This window comes from Nesoenas mayeri (genome assembly GCF_963082525.1).
Source record: "Nesoenas mayeri genome assembly, chromosome: 1".
NCBI classification, from domain to species: Eukaryota; Metazoa; Chordata; class Aves; order Columbiformes; family Columbidae; genus Nesoenas; species Nesoenas mayeri.
Genome location: NC_137541.1, coordinates 212,879,424 through 212,897,437, shown reverse-complemented (window position 1 = coordinate 212,897,437; position 18,014 = coordinate 212,879,424). Strand labels below are relative to the sequence as shown.

Genomic DNA, 18,014 nt, shown 5'->3' with positions numbered 1-18,014 from the left:
GATGTTAAGCACCTGCCCACAAGCACTTGTAAGGAAAGGAAGATCCTAAATAGAGAAAACCAAGACGTGAGAGAGCAAACAGGAGGTAGAAAAGCTGCTGAGTGATTATGGTCCTTGGAAACTGAGCAGCTGCAGAAACAGTTACAGGAAGAAAAGAAGAAGAAACAGAAAATAGATTAAAAGGCTGAAATGATACTTATAAGGGTTCCTCGTCACCCTGACATCCTACAGATTTGGAAACTGTGTCCCCTGAAGAATGCATAGAAATATATTGGGTGACCATGATGACAGTGAACTGGAGGAGGACGGTTCTTTGTCTTTCTCAAACCCCCTGCATATGAATCCAGACCTATCATTAGGACAGCCTCAAGGACCTCGAGCTGCAGCTCCGTGGTATCATTTGCAAATCACTCCCTGTAATCTAGTGCAATTGGCACATTTAAAATTAAAAATATGTCAGAAAAGCAGGTGAAGCTGAAACAGAATATTTGTATTGAGCCTGCCTAAGGGGTGGTGACCAAATACCGCTGAACAGAAATGAAGCAAACGGCTTTTGGGGTCCAGTAGCTTATTGGGCTGGCAGAGCAGATGTTATGGCATGAGGTGAACCCTCCATGATCCCCATAAGATCTCTTGACGAGCTCCCTACAGCTATAACAAAAGCTGCCTGCACACAAGCCATGCGCCAAAGAGGAGCCACCGACACCCGCCACAATTGATTATGCAATTAGAAAACAACTAATAAGAGGAGCCCTGGCAATACTTAAACCCCACCTAGTTGCAGAAGGAGATGGAATTACAAGAGGCACAGAGCATCACAATGGATTATGACCCAATGCTCGCCACAACCCAGTCCCTATGTGGGCAGACTTAATGCACGACACTGTGTATCATGCCTGTGAAATGGGGTGGGAAGATTCGGTAGCTGGAAAATCAGACCCCAAACCCACTCATTGAGTAAGGCAAGAAAAGGAAACACCCCCACAGGGGATAGAAACAAAACCAAGGGAAAATGCACCCAAAGACCCTCAAGTAGAATGCCGGGAGCGGAGAAACGAACTGTGGAAAAGGACGTCAGCCATTCCCAGAGCCCCAGTTCAGAAGCAGCCTATTAGCTTTATTGTGAGTCTCATTGGAACACTTCTGAAATGAGATACTGATGAAAGGGGGGGGCATATTTCAACCCCTCCATTGCCTGCTCAAGGAAGGAGCGTTAAACCTTGTAGGGAATGAACCCAAAAAGTTAATACAGACCAGAAGGTAACTGGTCCGGTCTGTCTGGAAAGGGGAGGTTTATCAGTGGATAAATGAGGACGGCTCCTTCGAGATGGGGATGATGTCCCAGTTCATTGCCAGAGCCAACCAGGACTATGCCAAGGACAGGGCTCAGTGAGGCTGGGAAGCACCGAAGCCCCCCGGCAGGTGGGATGGGACAGGTTGGAGTGGGAGGTCCCCAGTCTGCACCCCCCCACCTCCAGGGGGATCCCCATGGTGAGGGGTCTCCAGGGTGGGGGTCTCCCAGCCGTGCATTCCCCCAACTTCCCCACTGGATTGAACCCCCCAGGCTCTCACCACCCCTGTGGGCCATGCCCAGTGGTGATGGGGGGTGATGCCCACCCCCAGCCCTACTCCTCAGACCCCTATTGCTCCCCAGTTCCTCTGTCTGGGCCCCATTGCTGCCGCTCCGGCTGAGATGAAGGAAGAGCAGGACACCCCCAGGTAGCCCCCCACAGTCTCTACCCCATTAGATAAAGGAGATTTTGGTGTGAACTTAATCCTACTAAAATATGCTGTAATGTTCTGCCCTGTGATTTGGTGCTTTTTGTGAAATCATGAGCTATTTGTTTAATGGTCATAGTAAACATCTCATCATGCGAAGGGGAGAGGGAGCGTTCCTGGTAGGGTCATGAGAATGGATGGGAGGAGAAACCAAAAGGAGGAACGGGGTCCCAGCGTGGTCCAGGACCCTTCAGGCTGTCCGTACTGGTCCCAGTAGAATGGGTAACCCGTCCCCTGTCCCCTCCCTGAGGACAGGACCATTCATGGGGCACTTGTGCTGCCCCATTTAGAAGGCACATCCCCAACCCACCCCCCTAGTCCCCATCTGTTCCCAGAGCACAGAGACCCCCCCCCATCCCTGAGACTCTCCGCGGACTCAGTCTGGCACCCCAGTGACACCTCAGCACCCCAACCGCCACCCCCCACCCATCCTGGGGGGGACCCAGTGCCCTCCAGTGCCCCCTTACCCCAGACCTCCCCCCACCACATGGTATCTCAAGGTGCCCTTCACCAGCTACCCCTGGGGACCTTCTCCATCATCACCACCCCACAGATCCCCAATGGGGCTGGACGGTGTGTGGGGCACCCCTCTCCTTGTGCCCACCTCAGGGGGCTGCCCATGTGGTGCCACCCCAAATCTCTGCAGCTGCTCAGGGTTTTTGCTGGGGGGGGAGTGACCTATAACATCCCTGGGCTTGAGGTTGGGGATCTACAGCATCCTTGGCATCGCCTGGGGGTCCCCAGCTGGCACAGGGGGGTCTCAGGAGGCTCAGGGGAGTGTAGACCCCCACCACCTGCAGCCTGGTGGGGGGGTGCTGCATTGATGGTAGGGGGCTGGCAGCGTCTTCAATAAATTAAGTTTTATTTGGATTAGTGTCATTTGCAAACGGGGTCAATAAATTACAGAATGGTTTAAAAAAAAAAAAAAAGAAAGAAAAGAACAAAATAATGGTGAAACCCAAACCCACCTCAGCCAAGACGGGGCAAGGGGGGGGGCCCTCAGCAGGGAGGGGATGGGAATGGGGACGGGGGGACCGACCGCTGTGCAGACACATGGACAGGGATGCCGGCACGACCTTGCGGACGCTCGCTGTGCTGTGGAGCCCCGGCATGTGCAGCGCTGGTGTTGTGGGTGCAAGGTGGCCAAGCTGCACCCCAGGACCCTCCATAAGGTCACCACAGAGCTCCGATGTGCCGGGTGGTCCCAGCTGCTGCCGCGCCAGCCCCGGTGGGAGCACCCGTCCCGCTCTCGGCACAGCGGTGACGGCCAGAGAGGGATCGCAGCTCCTCCAAGGGGTCCCATTTGCTGCAGGGGGGGTCCACCCCATGCTGCAGTCATCCTCCCTGAGCTGTGGCATCACTGGGGCAGCTCAGCCCCGGCACAGCAGGATGGTGACAGTTCCCAGCGCCACGTCCTTGTTGGCAGCATCCGCGGCATTGCCGGCGATCACAAAGCCCCGGTCCTGTCTTTGTCCCCCAGAATCCCATTGCTGGGGGTGAGGATCTCCTCCCCTCTAGTCCTGCAAGGCTGCGGTTTTGCTGGGGGTGGGAGGGGGTGGGAAATCCACGTCCACAGGCAGGATTTGGGGGGCATCACCCCCTCCCTGTGCCGAGGAACCCGGTGTTGCCAAATTCCCCAGCACTGCTCACCCCACAGCCCCCAGAAACCCCAACCCTAAAGTGCTTCCTGCCCCCAGCCCATCAGCATGGCCCATGGCGGGGGCCTCCTAGGGGGGGCTGTTGTGATGCTGGAGCCCCATGGCTGCTCTCACCTCTGGGGTACACTGGGAGCCCCCCTAAAAGCATGCTGGAGCGATGGCTATGCCCAGGGCATGCCGGCTGGGCTGGGGGCTACTGCCCCCCGCTTTGCACCCCCGTGATCTTGCACCACTCTGGGTTTATCCCATCACCATGGGATATGGGAGAAGATGGGGGTCCTGTGGCCCCCCCAGGGGAGCAGCCTCGGATGCAGGTGGCCCGGCAGCAGGGGCAGCCTCCCCGGTCCATCTCCCCGCCAGCAGCTGTTTGCCGGAGCATCATCGCTGGGTCTGCGGTGGGAGCGTTGGCACGGCAGCTGAGGGGGCGTGGGGCAGCGGTGGGGGGGCCGGGGGGGGTTTGGGGCAGCCGGATCTGTCGACTGACACATCAGAAGAGGTTTGTCTTGAGGGCATTGGGCTTCCGATGGAAGGAGGAGAGGACGCCGGAGAAAGGTCCCGGCACGGCTTCGGCGGGCTGCCAGGCCTTCAGCAGGTTGGCGGCGTTGGTGGCACCGCTGCTGGTGCTGACGCCGGGCCAGATGGGTGCCTTGAGGGGCTGGGGAGGGTGGCCGGGTCCCATGGGCGGCCCCGCGCCGGGGCTGGGGCTCAGGCTGCTGCCGGGGCTGCCGAGGCTGCCGGCGGCGGGCAGGGATGCCGTGCTGTCCGGCGTCGGGCTGCAGTTGGACTCCTTGGACTCGTCGTCTTCCGAGGAAGAGCGCGGCTCCGGCTTCTTGCTGGTGGTGCTGGCGGTACCGCCGGCACCCTTGGCATTGGCCGCTCGCTCCTGCTTGCGGAATTTGGCTCGGCGGTTCTGGAACCAAACCTGGAGGGGACGGGAAGGGATGGGAGGGGATGGGAGGACCCCGCGCCGCTGTCCCCAGGGATTTGGGGAACCTGTGGGGTGCATACAGCTCCAGTATCCCCATGCTGGAGTGCTTGCCACGGGGTGCCCCTTGCAGCACCCCCACTCCCATGGGTGAAGCGTTTTCCGCTGCACCAGCGGAGGGGGTCGATGTATCTAAAACCAGCTACAGGCTTTGTGGTGTTGATGCCAGTGACCTCAAAGGTGGGACATCGCTCCCCAGCAAGGACATGGTAGCACATGGTCCTACGAGCTGCCAGCAGGATGGGGACACTGCTCTGCACCACACAGGGAGCCAGCTCAGTCCCCCCAGCTGCCACCGACACTGTCCCTGCTCAGGGGACCCCCAGGATGCTCCATGGGTGCCACCGTTGCTGGTGGTTTTCCCCTAGGACCAGCCTGGTCCATCCCATCCCATCCCATCCCATCCCATCCCATCCCATCCCATCCCATCCCATCCCATCCCATAGCAGCACTGTGTCCCTACAGCCAGCTGAGGATGTCACTGGTCTCCCCTGGAAATGACCAGACCTGGAAATGTCTCCCAGTCTCCCATCCTTGAGAACCAAGAGCATGCAGCCCCGTGGATCCCCCATTCTTGGGGACCAAGACCTGCAGCCTCATCAGTCCCCCATTCTTGGGGGTCAGGATCCCACAGATCCCCCACCCTTGGGGACCAAGACTCGCAGCCTCATTAGTCCCCCATCCTTGGGGACCAGGACCCCTTAGCCCCGTGGGGCTGCAGCATCCATCCTGCCTGTGGGACGCTGAAGGCCAAGAGCAGGTTATGCTGATGCTGCTGCCCTGGTTGGACACAGCCACCAGCTCTGTCATATGCCCCGGCTGCTTCACGGCACCAAAGGACGCTATAGGGGGGACAGGGGTCCCATGGGACCCCAGTGCTGGCTCTGCCGTGCCAGCATCTCCCCCTGCTGCCCCAATCGCAGCGCTGATGGAGAAGGATCTCACTGCTGGGAATCCCCAGCCGGGGGGCGTCAGGGGTGGGGGGCAGCGGGACCCACCGAGGGCACGCAGGGTGACCCCTCCTAAGCTGTCCCATGTCACCAACCTGTGGGTCACCATGGCTTGGGGTTCAGTGGGCAAACCCACCCCCCTGAGAGCAAACCTGGAGTGCTCCCCTATGCTTCCTCGTGCCGTGCGTGCTGTGCTGGTCCCACCAGCCCCTCTCATCCCTGCACAGCCCAGCACGGCCCCACCAAGTACATTCTCTTCACCCTTGGGAACGGGGAACCTTTTTTCCCCCAATGTGCTGACAAAGTGAGGTGCCCCAAACCACCGGCTTTTCACCCAAAACCAGAGGGGAGCTGCGGTTGAGAAGGATGGAGACCCCCACCTCAAGCCCCACGCACCCCATGGCTGGGCTGGAAGCCAACAGATGGGTCCCCTCCCGCTGTGGGGTGTCACCCTCCTCATTGACAACGCCCCAAACTCAGTGTCCCCCTCTCCGCAGGGGTCCCACTACCCCCGGGGACCCCCCAAGGGACATTGTCCCACTTGGAGCCAGTCCCTGCATCAAGACTGGACAACCTGTGGGGTCTGCAGGGTCTACACTGATAACGAGGGGTCTGCACTGACGAAAGGGGGGTCTGCACCGCCAATGGGTTCTTACACTAACAAAAGGGGCCGGTCTCCATCTCCACAACCTCTCACCAAATCCACCCGACCTCAATGCATTTGTACTGTGACAAACCATTGCTGACGGGGACCAGTGCAGTGGTGATGCAGCATGAACCTCGGCATCCTGCCCCCCATCACTACCAGGAGCTGGATTGGGCCCTGGGGGGGTCCTCCCAGCCCCCCGACAGAGCAGGATGTCCCCACAGCCTGTTTGTGTCCCATCCCCTCACCGCTGCAGTAACGGGGCTGGGTCCTGTCCCCATCTCAGCTGATCCCCAGGGACCTGCCTGGGAAACATTCCCAGCACCGGGAAAACACACGGATGCATTAAATTCACGGCGGGGGGGGGGGGGTGGTTCCCAAGCTGGAACCCAACAATGGTCCCCATCACCTCCCCAACACGAGCAGAGCAACAGGTTCCCAAGGTTGGTGTGCAGCCGGTTCCCAAGGTTGTGGCGCAGCCACCTGCACCCCAACTTCCAGTCTGATGGGAAAGACCCCCCCACCTCCATCCCCAGACCCCCGACTGTGCCCCCCCCGCAGCTCACCTGCACCCGGGCTTCGGTGAGGTCGATCTTGAGCGCCAGCTCCTCGCGAGTGTAGATGTCGGGGTAGTGGGTCTCGGCGAAGACCCTCTCCAGCTCCTTCAGCTGGGAGCTGGTGAACGTCGTCCGGATCCGCCGCTGCTTCCGCTTCTCGTTGATCCCCGACGGGTCCGAGAAGAATTTGTAGGGAACTGGGGAGGGAGAGGAAAGGGTGAGCAGAGTCGGCACGGCAGGCAGGGCCGCAGCGGATGGGGAGGGCAGGAATGTACCGGGCAGGAATGTACTGGGTAGGATGCATCGGGCAGGATGGATCGGGCAGGGATGCACCGGGCAGGGATGTATTAGGCAGGGATGTACTGGGCAGGATGGACCAGGCAGAGATGTACTGGGCAGGATGGACTGGGCAGGGATGCACCAGGCAGGGATGTATTGGGCAGGATGGACCAGGCAGGATGCACAGGGCAGGGATGTATTGGGCAGGATGGAGCGGGCAGGGATGCACCGGGCAGGGATGTATGGAGCTCGGGTGTACTGGGCAGGGATGCACCAGGCAGGGATGTACTGGGCAGGGATGTACCGGGCAGGGATGTATTGGGCAGGATGCACCAGGCAGGGATGTATGGGGCTCGGGTGTACTGGGCAGGGATGCACCAGGCAGGGATGTACTGGGCAGGGATGTACCGGGCAGGGATGTATTGGGCAGGATGCACCAGGCAGGGATGTATGGGGCTCGGGTGTACTGTGCAGGGATGCACCAGGCAGAGATGTACTGGGCAGGGATGTACCGGGCAGGGATGTACTGGGCAGGGATGTACCGGGCAGGGATGTATTGGGCAGGATGCACCAGGCAGGATGAACCAGGCAGGGATGCACCAGGCAGGGATGTATGGGGCTCGGGTGTACTGGACAGGGATGCACCAGGCAGGGATGTACTGGGCAGGATGCACCAGGAAGGATGAACCGGGCAGGGATGTACTGTGCAGGGATGTACCAGGCAGGGATGTACTAGGCAGGATGCACCGGGTAGGATGTACTGGGCAGGATAAACTGGGCAGGGATGTATGGGGCACAGGTGTACTGGACAGGGATGCACCAGCCAGGGATGTACCAGGCAGCGATGTACTGGGCAGGGATGGACTGGGCAGGATGCACCAGGCAGGATGAACCGGGCAGGGATGTACAGGGCAGAGATGAACCAGGCAGGATTAACCTGGCAGGGAATAACTGAGCAGGGACACACCAGACACAATGCACTGGGCAGGGTGAATCAGGCAGGATGTGCCAGGCAGGGATGGACCGAGCAGGGATGTACAGGGCAGAGATGAACCAGGCAGGATTAACCTGGCAGGGAAGAACTGAGCAGGGACACACCAGACACAATGCACTGGGCAGGGTGAATCAGGCAGGATGTGCCAGGCAGGGATGGACCGAGCAGGGATGTACTGGACACGGATGCACCAGGCAGGGACGAACTGCACAGAATGCACAGAATGAATCGGGCAGGAATGAACCAGTCAGGGACCCATCAGGCAGAATGCACCAGGCAGGGATGAACTGGGTGGGGATGCACCAGGCAGAATGCGCTGGGCAGAATGCACCAGGCGAGGTGAATCAGGCAGGGATGCACCAGGCAGGGATGCACCAGGCAGAATGCATCAGAAAGGATGAATTTGGCAGGATGTACCAGGCAGGGATGGACTAAGCAGGGATGTGCGGGGCAGGGATGAACCAGGCAGAAAGCATCAGGCAGGATGAATCAGGCAGGGTTGAACCGGCTGGGGACGCACCAGGCAGAATACACTGGGCAGACTGAATCAGGCAGGATGGACCAGGCAGGGATGGACCGATCAGGGATGGACCGGGCATGGGTGTACTGGACAGGGATGAACAGGACAGGGATGCACCTGCCAGGGATGTACTGGGCAGGGATGAGCCGGGCAAGATGAATCGGGCAGGGATGTACCGGGTAGGGATGAACCGGGCATGGATGTATTGGGCAGGGAAGAACTGGGCAGGGATGAATTGGGCAGGGATGTACCCGGCAGGGATGTACCAGGCAGGGATGAACCGGGCATGGATGTACCGGGCAGGGATGTACTGGGCAGGGATGAATTGGGCAGGGATGTACCCGGCAGGGATGTACCAGGCAGGGATGTACCGGGCAGGGATGAACTGGGCAGGGATGTACCGGGCAGGGATGAACCGGGCAGGGGTGTACTGGGCAGGGATATATCAGGAAGGGATGTACTGGGCAGGGATGAGCCGGGCAAGATGAATCGGGCAGGGATGAACCAGGCAGAAGGCACTGGGCAGGGATGATCTAGGCAGACTGAATTGTGCAAGATGGATCAGGCAGGATGAATCCGGCAGGATGATGTACGAGGCAGGATGTACCGGGCAGGGATACAGCAGGCAGAACGCACCGGGCAGCATGAACCGGTCAGAACAAACCGGGACGGGATGCACCAGGCACCGCAGGGGGAAACGGGCAGAGTGAACTGGTCGGGGATGCACTGGGCAGGACAAACCGGGCACGGATGCAGCGGGCAGGGCTGGACCAGGCAGGAATGCAGCGGGCAGGGCAGGCAGAGCGGCCGCCAGCTCGGGCGCTGCTTCCCCGAGCCCCCGGTCCCGTTTATTCGTTGCCGCCGCCGCTCCCTCGGCGGGACGCGGGGCCCCGGCGGCGGGAGCGGGGCCGGTGGGGCGAGGAGAGCGCGGTGCGGAGCCCGGGCCGGTGCTGGGGCTGAGGCCGGGGCGGGGGGAGCGACCGGTACCGTCCGGCGGCTCTTTCGTTGTCGGCGCATCTGCGGGCAGCGCGTCCGCGGCGGCAACGAAAGCGGAGCGGGGAAGGGGAGCCCGGTGGCGGAGACCCCCGTCCAGCCCCGCTCCGGAGCCGCCGCAGCCCCGGGGACCTCGGGGGCTCCGCGACTGCGTGCGGGGAGCCCGCCCGGTACGGGGAACGGGAGCGGCGGGTTCGAGCTCCCGAGCGGCTCTGCCGGAGCTGCGGGCAGCGGCGGCACCGAGGGTACAGGGAATAGGTGGTACCGGGAACCCACGGCAGCGAGCGCCGGTGGTACCGAGTGTTGACGGTACGGGGAATCGATGGCATCGAGCACAGACCGTACCGGGAACAGACGGCAGCCGTCACCGCCGGCACCGGGCACCGCCGGCAGCTGGTACCGACGGTACCGACCGCCGACAGCAGCGGTTACCAGTGGCATCGAGCCCTGAACGTACCGAGCACCGGCGGCAACGAACACCGACGGTACCGGGCACCGACGGCACTGGCGGCAACGGTCAGCGACAACAACGAGTACCGGCTGTGTCGGGCACCGACGGCAACGGGAACCGACGGTACCGGACACTGGCAGCGTGCGCCGACGGTACCGAGCACCGGCAGCACCGGCGGTACCAGGAACCGATGGCACCGAGCTCTGACGGTGCCGAACACCGACAGCATCGAGCCCCGGGAACCGACGGGCACCGACGGTCAGGGGATGCTCGGGGAGGGAGAGGCGTCCCGAGGGTCCCGGGGGCCCCGGGGGTCCCGTGTCCGTTACCTGCCGAGTAGGGCGAGGGCTGATGGTCGCGCAGCGCGCCCAGGGCGCAGTTGGCGGAGGCGAGGGGGGGGCAGGCGGGTCCGGGACCGAACCCCCCCCGCATGGGGCTGTACTGGAAGGAGCCGGCCTGGCTGCAGGGACTGAACTCGTAGGCGGACGCTTCCATGGCGGCCACGCAGGAATCGTAGGAGTTGAGGTAGGAGTAGTCCATGGCGAACATGGAGCAGGGCCCGGCTTGGCGCCCACCCGTTACCGCCACCGCCTGCCCGCCGGCCCCCGGCCCGCCCCCGCCATCCGCCGCCCCAGCCCGCCCCGGGCCGCCGCACCCCGTAAATATACCGGCGGGGGGAGCGGCGGACAAAAGGCTGCGCTCGCCGGGGGCTTTTGCATGACAATATCTCCCGGGGACGGCGGGCGCAGCAGGAGCGGGCGGAGCCGCCAGCCCCCCCTCCCGCTCCCCACACCCCCCGCCGCCCCCCGCCCTTAACCCTTCGTGGGCGCCCGTCGAGCTCCGCGCCCCCCGCGTCCCTCCCCCGCTCCGGCCCCCGCAGCCGCGCACGTCGGGGCGGGCGGTCCCGCTGTCCCCTCCGGTGTCCCGGTCCTCCCCGGGCACCAGCGGCACCGGTCCCGTCCCCAGCCCCGTTCCCGTCTCCATGTCCCTCCGCAGGGTCCCTGTCCCCAGCTCCATCCCTCTACCTGCTTCCAGCCTCATCCCATCTCCAGCCCCATCCCACTGACCCATCCCCACCCGACCCCCAGGCACCTGCACCCCACAGCAGCACAACGGGGGACCCCAGGGCCCCTCCAGCCACCCACCCATGGGGTGAACCCCCCCTCACCATGCGCGGGGGTCCCATGGGGACAGGGAGTGGGGCTGGGGGCTCCATCGTGCCCCATGGCTCTGACAATGCCCCTGCTGTCCCAGGGGGTCATGGGATGATCCCAGGTCGGGGGGAACAGCCTGGGTACCCCAATCCCTGCAGACCCCCCATCTCGCACCCAGGGGACCCCCAGCCTCGGGGGGAGTCACCTCCTTGGGGGGTCCAGCAACAGATTTGCCGCCCAAGGGTACGAGATGCTCCACCAGCACCGGGGATCAAGTGTGGGGGACACGGGCAGCAGATTGTCCCTGTTCCTGAGCGGTCACCCCCCTACTGGCTCCTCCATCCATCCACCCTGACCCCAGCGGTCACCCCATGTCCCCTAGGCCCCCCTCACAGGTGACATCCCTGGAAAATTCCACATGCTGTGGGACGGGCCAAACGTCCCCTGGGACCAATGTCTGGGGTGGGGGGGACACTGGGATCCCCTTCACCAGGGGGGTCTCTGGGGATGAGCATCCCAGGATTAGGGGAGCAGCAGGGGAACCACCCATGGGTGCACGGGGGGTGCAGGGGGCTCAGCCCCTCTCCTCTCCCCCCCACCTTCCCTTAATTCCCCCCATTTTCAGCCCGGCTGCATTTCAAAGCATTTCACCCCCCCCACCCCGCTGAGGCCAAGGTAGGAGCTTTGCCCCTTTTTTCAGATGTAAGGGGGGCGGTGGGATTTGGGACATTTTCAAGACAAACACTTTCACTAAAGAGGATTTAAAAGTCTAATTACGGCCGGCTAAGGGCTTTGTGGCCCAGGCCCAGGGGGAGGGGGCTCGCTGCCCCCCCAGTGGGCACCAACCACGGGGGGGAGGCCGGACCCTCGCCCAGCCCATGTGGAACCAGCTCTGCCCATGGGGCGCAGGGATGGGGCTGGGGGCTGTCCCAGGGGTGTCCAGGACCTGTTCTGCCCCACGGGTCTCACAGTCCGTGTCCTGCCCCACGTCCTTCCCCGTGTCCCACCGCATGTCCTGCCCTCTGTCCTTCTCCTTGCCCTGCCCCACGTCCTTCCCCATGTCTGTTCCCTGTCTCACCTCCTGCCCCATGTCCTGTCCCAAATGCTGCTCCACATCTCACCCCATCTCCTGCTGAATGCCCCATCCCACCTCCCGCCCCGCATCTTGCTCCACGCTCTGCCCCACATCTTGTCCTGCATCCTGCCCCACCTCCTGCCCTACATTATCCTTCCCATGCCCTGTTCCATGCTCTGCCCCATGTCCTGTCCTGCATCCTGCCCCATCTCCTGCCCCACGTTATCCTTCCCCATGTCCTGTTCCATGCCCTGCCCCATGTCCTGTCCTGCATCCTGCCCCATCTTCTGCCCCATCATCTCCTGCCCCACGTTGTCCTTCCCCATGCCCTGTTCCACGTTCTGCCCCCCATCCTGTCCTGCATCCTGCCCCATCTTCTGCCCCATCATCTCCTGCCCCATGTTATCCTTCCCCATGCCCTGTTCCACGTTCTGCCCCATGTCCTGTCCTGCATCCTGCCCCATCTTCTGCCCTATCATCTCCTGCCCCACATTATCCTTCCCCATGCCCTGTTCCATGCTCTGCCCCATGTCCTGTCCTGCATCCTGCCCCATCATCTCCTGCCCCACGTTATCCTTCCCCATGCCCTGCCCTGCATCTTGCCCTATGTCTTGTCCTGCATCCTGCCCCATCTTCTGCCCCATCATCTCCTGCCCCATGTTATCCTTCCCCATGCCCTGTTCCATGTTCTGCCCCATGTCCTGTCCTGCATCCTGCCCCATCATTTCTCGCCCCATGTTATCCTTCCCCATGAGCTGCCCTGCATCTTGCCCCATGTCTTGTCCTGCATCCTGCCCCATCTTCTGCCCCACATTATCCTTCCCCATGCCCTGTTCCATGCTCTACCCCACATCTTGTCCTGCATCCTGCCCCATCTTCTGCCCCATCATCTCCTGCCCCACGTTATCCTTCCCCATGCCCTGTTCCACGCTCTGCCCCATGTCCTGTCCTGCATCCTGCCCCATCTTCCGCCCCATCATCTCCTGCCCCACATTACCCTTCCCCATGCCCTGCCCCGCATCTTGCCCCATGTCCCGTCCTGCATCCTCCCCTCTGTCCTCTCCCATGTCCTGCCCCAACTCTCGCTCCACATCCCCCAGGACAGACCCAGTGTCCCCACTCCCGGCTGGGGTCCCCTCGCCAGCCGGTGCCACCCAAATGGGCCCAATCCGGGTCCGCTCCCTGGTGTGGGACCCCCGGGACACCCGTGGGTGTGGGGGTGGTGGGTGCCCCCCACCCCAGCTGTGCCGGCCGAGCGGGCAGGTTGCTAACCAAGTTAATTAGATCACGGGGCTGGAGGCTGGCGGCTGAGCGAGAGCCCCGACTGTCAGCCTGCTGGAGTTGTGAAAAAGTTAATTCGATTAAGTTTTCCCTCTAAACTAATTAGGCAGCAATCTGCCACGCAAGGAGCTGCTGCTATTGCTACCCAGAGCCAGGGGCAGAACGGGCTGGGGGGGAGGAGGATGGGGGGGGGGGGGAGGAGGGGGACAAGGGGGCTGGGATGGGATTGGGGCTGAGGTGGGATGTCCCGTTGGTATGGGGGGCGGCGCGGGGGAGACCCCGGTGCCCCTGGGGCTCCCGTGGGAGCTGGGGTGCAGCTGGGGGTGGTTTTGGGGGGTGGCGGAAGGTGGGTGCTGGCAGTTGTCCCCATGGGCCAGGGACATGGCCTGACCCCCATGAAATGGGTGGTGGTGGCAGCGGGGAGGGCCAGGCATGGCGGAGGAGATGGGGACAGGGACCCCCTCCCTGCAACCTCGAGGAGATGGGGACAGGGACCCTAATCTCTCCATCCTTGAGGAACTGGGGACAGGGACCCCCTCCCTGCAACCTCGAGGAGACGGGGACAGGGACCCATGTCCCTCCATCCTTGAGGAACTGGGGACAGGGACCCCCATCCCTCCGTTCTCAAGGAGCTGAGGACATGACACCCCCCATCCCTCCATCCTCAAGAAACTGGGGACAGGGACCCCCCACCCCTCCACACTCAAGAAACTGGGGACAGGGATCTCCTGTCCCTTCATCCCTGAGGAGCTGGGGACAGGGATTCCCCATCCCTCCATCCCTGAGGAACTGGGGACAGGGACCCATGTCCCTTCATCCTCAAAGAACTGGGGACAGGGATCTCCTGTCCCTTCATCCTTGAGGAGCCAGGGACAGGGACCCCCATCCTAGATGAATTGGGGACAGGGACCCGTGTCCCTCCATCTTTGAAGAACTGGGGACAAGGACCTTCTGTCCCTCCATCCTTAAAGAACTGGGGACAGGGACCCCCAATCTCTCCATCCTTAAAGAACTGGGGACAAGGACCCCCATCCCTCCATCCTTAAAGAACTGGGGACAGAGACCCCCATTCCTCCATCCTTAAAGAACTGGGGGCAGGGACCCCCATCCCTCCATCCTTAAAGAACTGGGGACAGAGACCCCCATTCCTCCATCCTTAAAGAACTGGGGGCAGGGACCCCCATCCCTCCATCCTTAAAGAACTGGGGACAGGGACCTTCTGTCCCTCCATCCTTAAAGAACTGGGTACAGGGACCCCCATCTCTCCATCCTTAAAGAACTAGGGGCAGGGACCCCAATCCCTCCATCCTTAAAGAACTGGGTACAGGGACCCCCATCCCTCCATCCTTAAAGAACTGGGGACAGGGACCCCAATCCCTCCATCCTTAAAGAACTGGGTACAGGGACCCCCATCTCTCCATCCTTAAAGAACTGGGGACAGGGACCCCCATCCCTCCATCCTTAAAGAACTGGGTACAGGGACCCCCATCTCTCCATCCTTAAAGAACTGGGGACAGGGACCCCAATCCCTCCATCCTTAAAGAACTGGGGACAAGGACCCCCATCTCTCCATCCTTAAAGAACTGGGGACAGGGACCCCCATCCCTCCATCCTTAAAGAACTGGGGACAGGGACCCCAATCCCTCCATCCTTAAAGAACTGGGGACAGGGACCTTCTGTCCCTCCATCCTTAAAGAACTGGGGACAGGGACCCTCATCTCTCCATCCTTAAAGAACTGGGGGCAGGGACCCCAATCCCTCCATCCTTAAAGAACTGGGGGCAGGGACCCCCATCCCTCCATCCTTAAAGAACTGGGAACAAGGACCCCAGTCCCTCCATCCTTAAAGAACTGGGGACAGGGACCTGCATCCCTCCATCCTGCTCTGGGTGCCACCAGCGCCCCAAGGGCCACATCCATGTGCCCGGGGTGGGTCGGGGTCTCTCTGCAGCCAGAGGGGCTGGCAAGACCCCGCTCTGACGGGACCCCCTTTGTGCACAACCTGTGTCCCCCGCACAGCTCAAGTCCCAGCCTGGTCGGGGTCTCTGACCACGCACAGCATCGGGGCCGTGTCACCCCATGGGGACCCCCAGTTTTTGCAGCGCTGGGTCCCACACCAGCACGACCCACCGGTGCCAGAGGCCTCCGGCCGCCGCCGCCGCTTTGTTCCCGGTGACAAAGCCCCGAGCCGGGGCTGCACCGAGGCCCCTGCGCTCGCTGGAGCTCGCCTGCCCCTAATCGAATTAGGAGCCCGGCACGGGGCTGAGGGCTGGCCGTAATTGAATTTCCCCCGTCACAGCCTGATGTTTCTCCCCTCCGGATCCTGCCTCCCGTTTATTGTTCCCGGCCCGGCCGCGGTGGCACATTTATTTGATCTGTCAGAGGGAGCCCTTTCACCGCTGCTGTTTGCTCAGAGACGGCGGCGCCGCGCCTCCAGCACCATTAAAAACAAATAAAATGATGGAGGAGGGACCCGTGTGCCACCCCGGCTGGTGGGACCTGTGCGGCTGCGCTCCTGGGGGGCCGGCACAGTACGGCACCGAACCAGAGCATCACAGATGGTTTGGGGTGAAGGGACCTTCCAGCTCCCCCAGTGCCCCCCCTGCCATGAGCAGGGACATCTTCACCAGCTCAGGGTGCTCAGAGCCCCGTCCAGCCTGGCCTGGGATGTCTCCAGGGATGGTTCATCCACCACCTCTCTGGCCAACCTGGGCCAGGCTCTCACCACCCTCAGGGCAACAATTTCTCATGTCCAGCCTGAATCTCCCTCCTTTAGTTTAACCCATCACCCCTTGTCCTGTCACAACAGACCCTGCTCAAAAGTCCATCCCCATCTTTCTCATCGTCCCCGTTAAGCACAGAAAGGCCGCTCTAAGGTGTCACAGCAGGGCACAGCATGTCACGTCACCCCTGGCCGTGGGTCCCCGGGCTCCCTGTGTCCCACCAGCAGCTCTGGGAGCCCCAAGGCCAGTGGTGTTGGTTTGGGGGGGCTGGCGTTGCGCTGCCCCCCGGGGCAGCACTTCCCTGCACACCCGTTCGCACACCCGTGTATGTACCTGTGCACGCACCCATACTCCTGTATACACACGTGCACAGCTGTGCACACACCCTGCACCTCTGCGCACACACCTTGCACATCTGTCCACAGCCACACGTACACTCGTGCACATGTGCACAGCCACGCATGCCTGTGCACATCCATGCACACCCATGCACACATCCCAATGCACAACCATGCACACCCATGCACGCCCTCGTGCACTCCCATGCACGCAGCCATACACACACATGAACAGACTCGTGCGTGTACTTGTGCATACACGTGCATGCCCTTACACACTCATGCACTCTCATTCAAGCCCATGCACACCTGTGTACAGACTCATGCACTCCTGTGCACACACCTGTGCACACACCAGTGCACAACCATGCACACCTGTGCACACATGCATGCCCATACGCACTCATGTGTTCCCATACACACCTGTGCGCACAGCCACGCACACTTAGGCACACCTGTGTACACACTCACGTACTCTCATCCACACCCATGTACACACTCACACGCCCACACACAAATGCACAACTGTGCACTCTTCTGTGCACACCCAAGCTCACACTTGTGCACTCCCATGCACACACACTCTCATGCACATCCATACACACTTGTGCACACACTCGTGCACTCCTGTGCACACCCCCATACACAGCTGTGCGCACACTTGTGCACCCTCATACACACCTGTGCGCACCCTCGTGCACTCCCGTGCACACCCCATACACAGCTGTGCACACACTTGTGCACCCTCATACACACCTGTGCAAACCTCCCCGAACCCCCCGGTTTTGGGACCCCCGGGGACCTCAGCGTTGCCCATCCTGAGCCCTGTGTCCCTGCAGAACACACCTTCTCCAGCATCTCACAGCTGTGGGAGGTGACAGCAGATTTGGGGACAACACTTGCCATCCTATGAGCCACCGCAGTGTTTTTGGGGAGCCCCTACCCAAACCCTGGCACCCCCCGCACCCCTGGGCAAGGACACGGAGGTGCTGGCGATGCCACCGACCTCCCAATGGAGTCACCGTCCCCATGGTGACGACTCAACCTCCTCCTGGTCCTCCCGGGGGAGCAAACCCCAATTTGGAGGGTCCCAGAAAACCCAGTGATGCTCCAAAACCTTTTTGGGGACACAAACCCGCTCCAGGTGTCCTGTTGTCCTGTCACCGCACACCGCAAGCGGCTCGGAAAGGTCAAATCTGCTCCGGGCACCCCTGTCCCCATCCAGCGACCCCCTGGTCCCCACGTCCCCTCCGGCTCTGTCACCAGCATCGAAAATGGGGGTTCAGGGGACACCCCCAAACCAGCTGCATGAGCTTTTTCTCCATCATGTTCACATCCTTGGTCAAAAGCAGCTCTGGAGGCACTCGATGTCCCCATCCCTAACAAAGCCCCAGAACAGGTAAAGGGACAGAAAGGGGGTTCAGGGCAGCCCCCCCTAACTCTCGCGTCCCACGGAACGTGTTTCAGCCCCCGCGGGGCCACTCGGGGACTTTGCCATGTCACACGGGAAGGCACCTCCGATCCGTCCCCATCCTCGAGGGACCGTCACTTACAGTTTATTAATTTGGGAGGGTTATTTGGTTTGATTTCCTCCTGTATTGAATTTCCTGCTCTTCGCAATCCGCCCCCGTG

General features: G+C 61.7%; 1 protein-coding gene across 2 annotated transcripts; it reads right to left on the bottom strand.

Annotated features, from left to right (window-relative positions):
* Positions 1 to 3,924: 3,924 nt before the first annotated feature.
* Positions 3,925 to 10,361, bottom strand: PHOX2A (paired like homeobox 2A; the record flags this gene model as incomplete). 2 transcript variants are annotated; one of them, XM_080364150.1, is made up of 3 exons in its annotated part: positions 3,925 to 4,359; positions 6,585 to 6,772; positions 10,142 to 10,361. In XM_080364150.1, the coding sequence occupies 3 exons, from the start codon at positions 10,359 to 10,361 to the stop codon at positions 3,925 to 3,927; spliced, it is 843 nt and encodes a 280-aa protein (XP_080220276.1). The 2 variants fall into 2 exon arrangements, with proteins under 2 accessions (XP_080220276.1, XP_080220275.1); XM_080364149.1 differs by having other exon boundaries at positions 3,925 to 4,407; positions 6,591 to 6,772; positions 10,142 to 10,352.
* Positions 10,362 to 18,014: the final 7,653 nt, after the last annotated feature.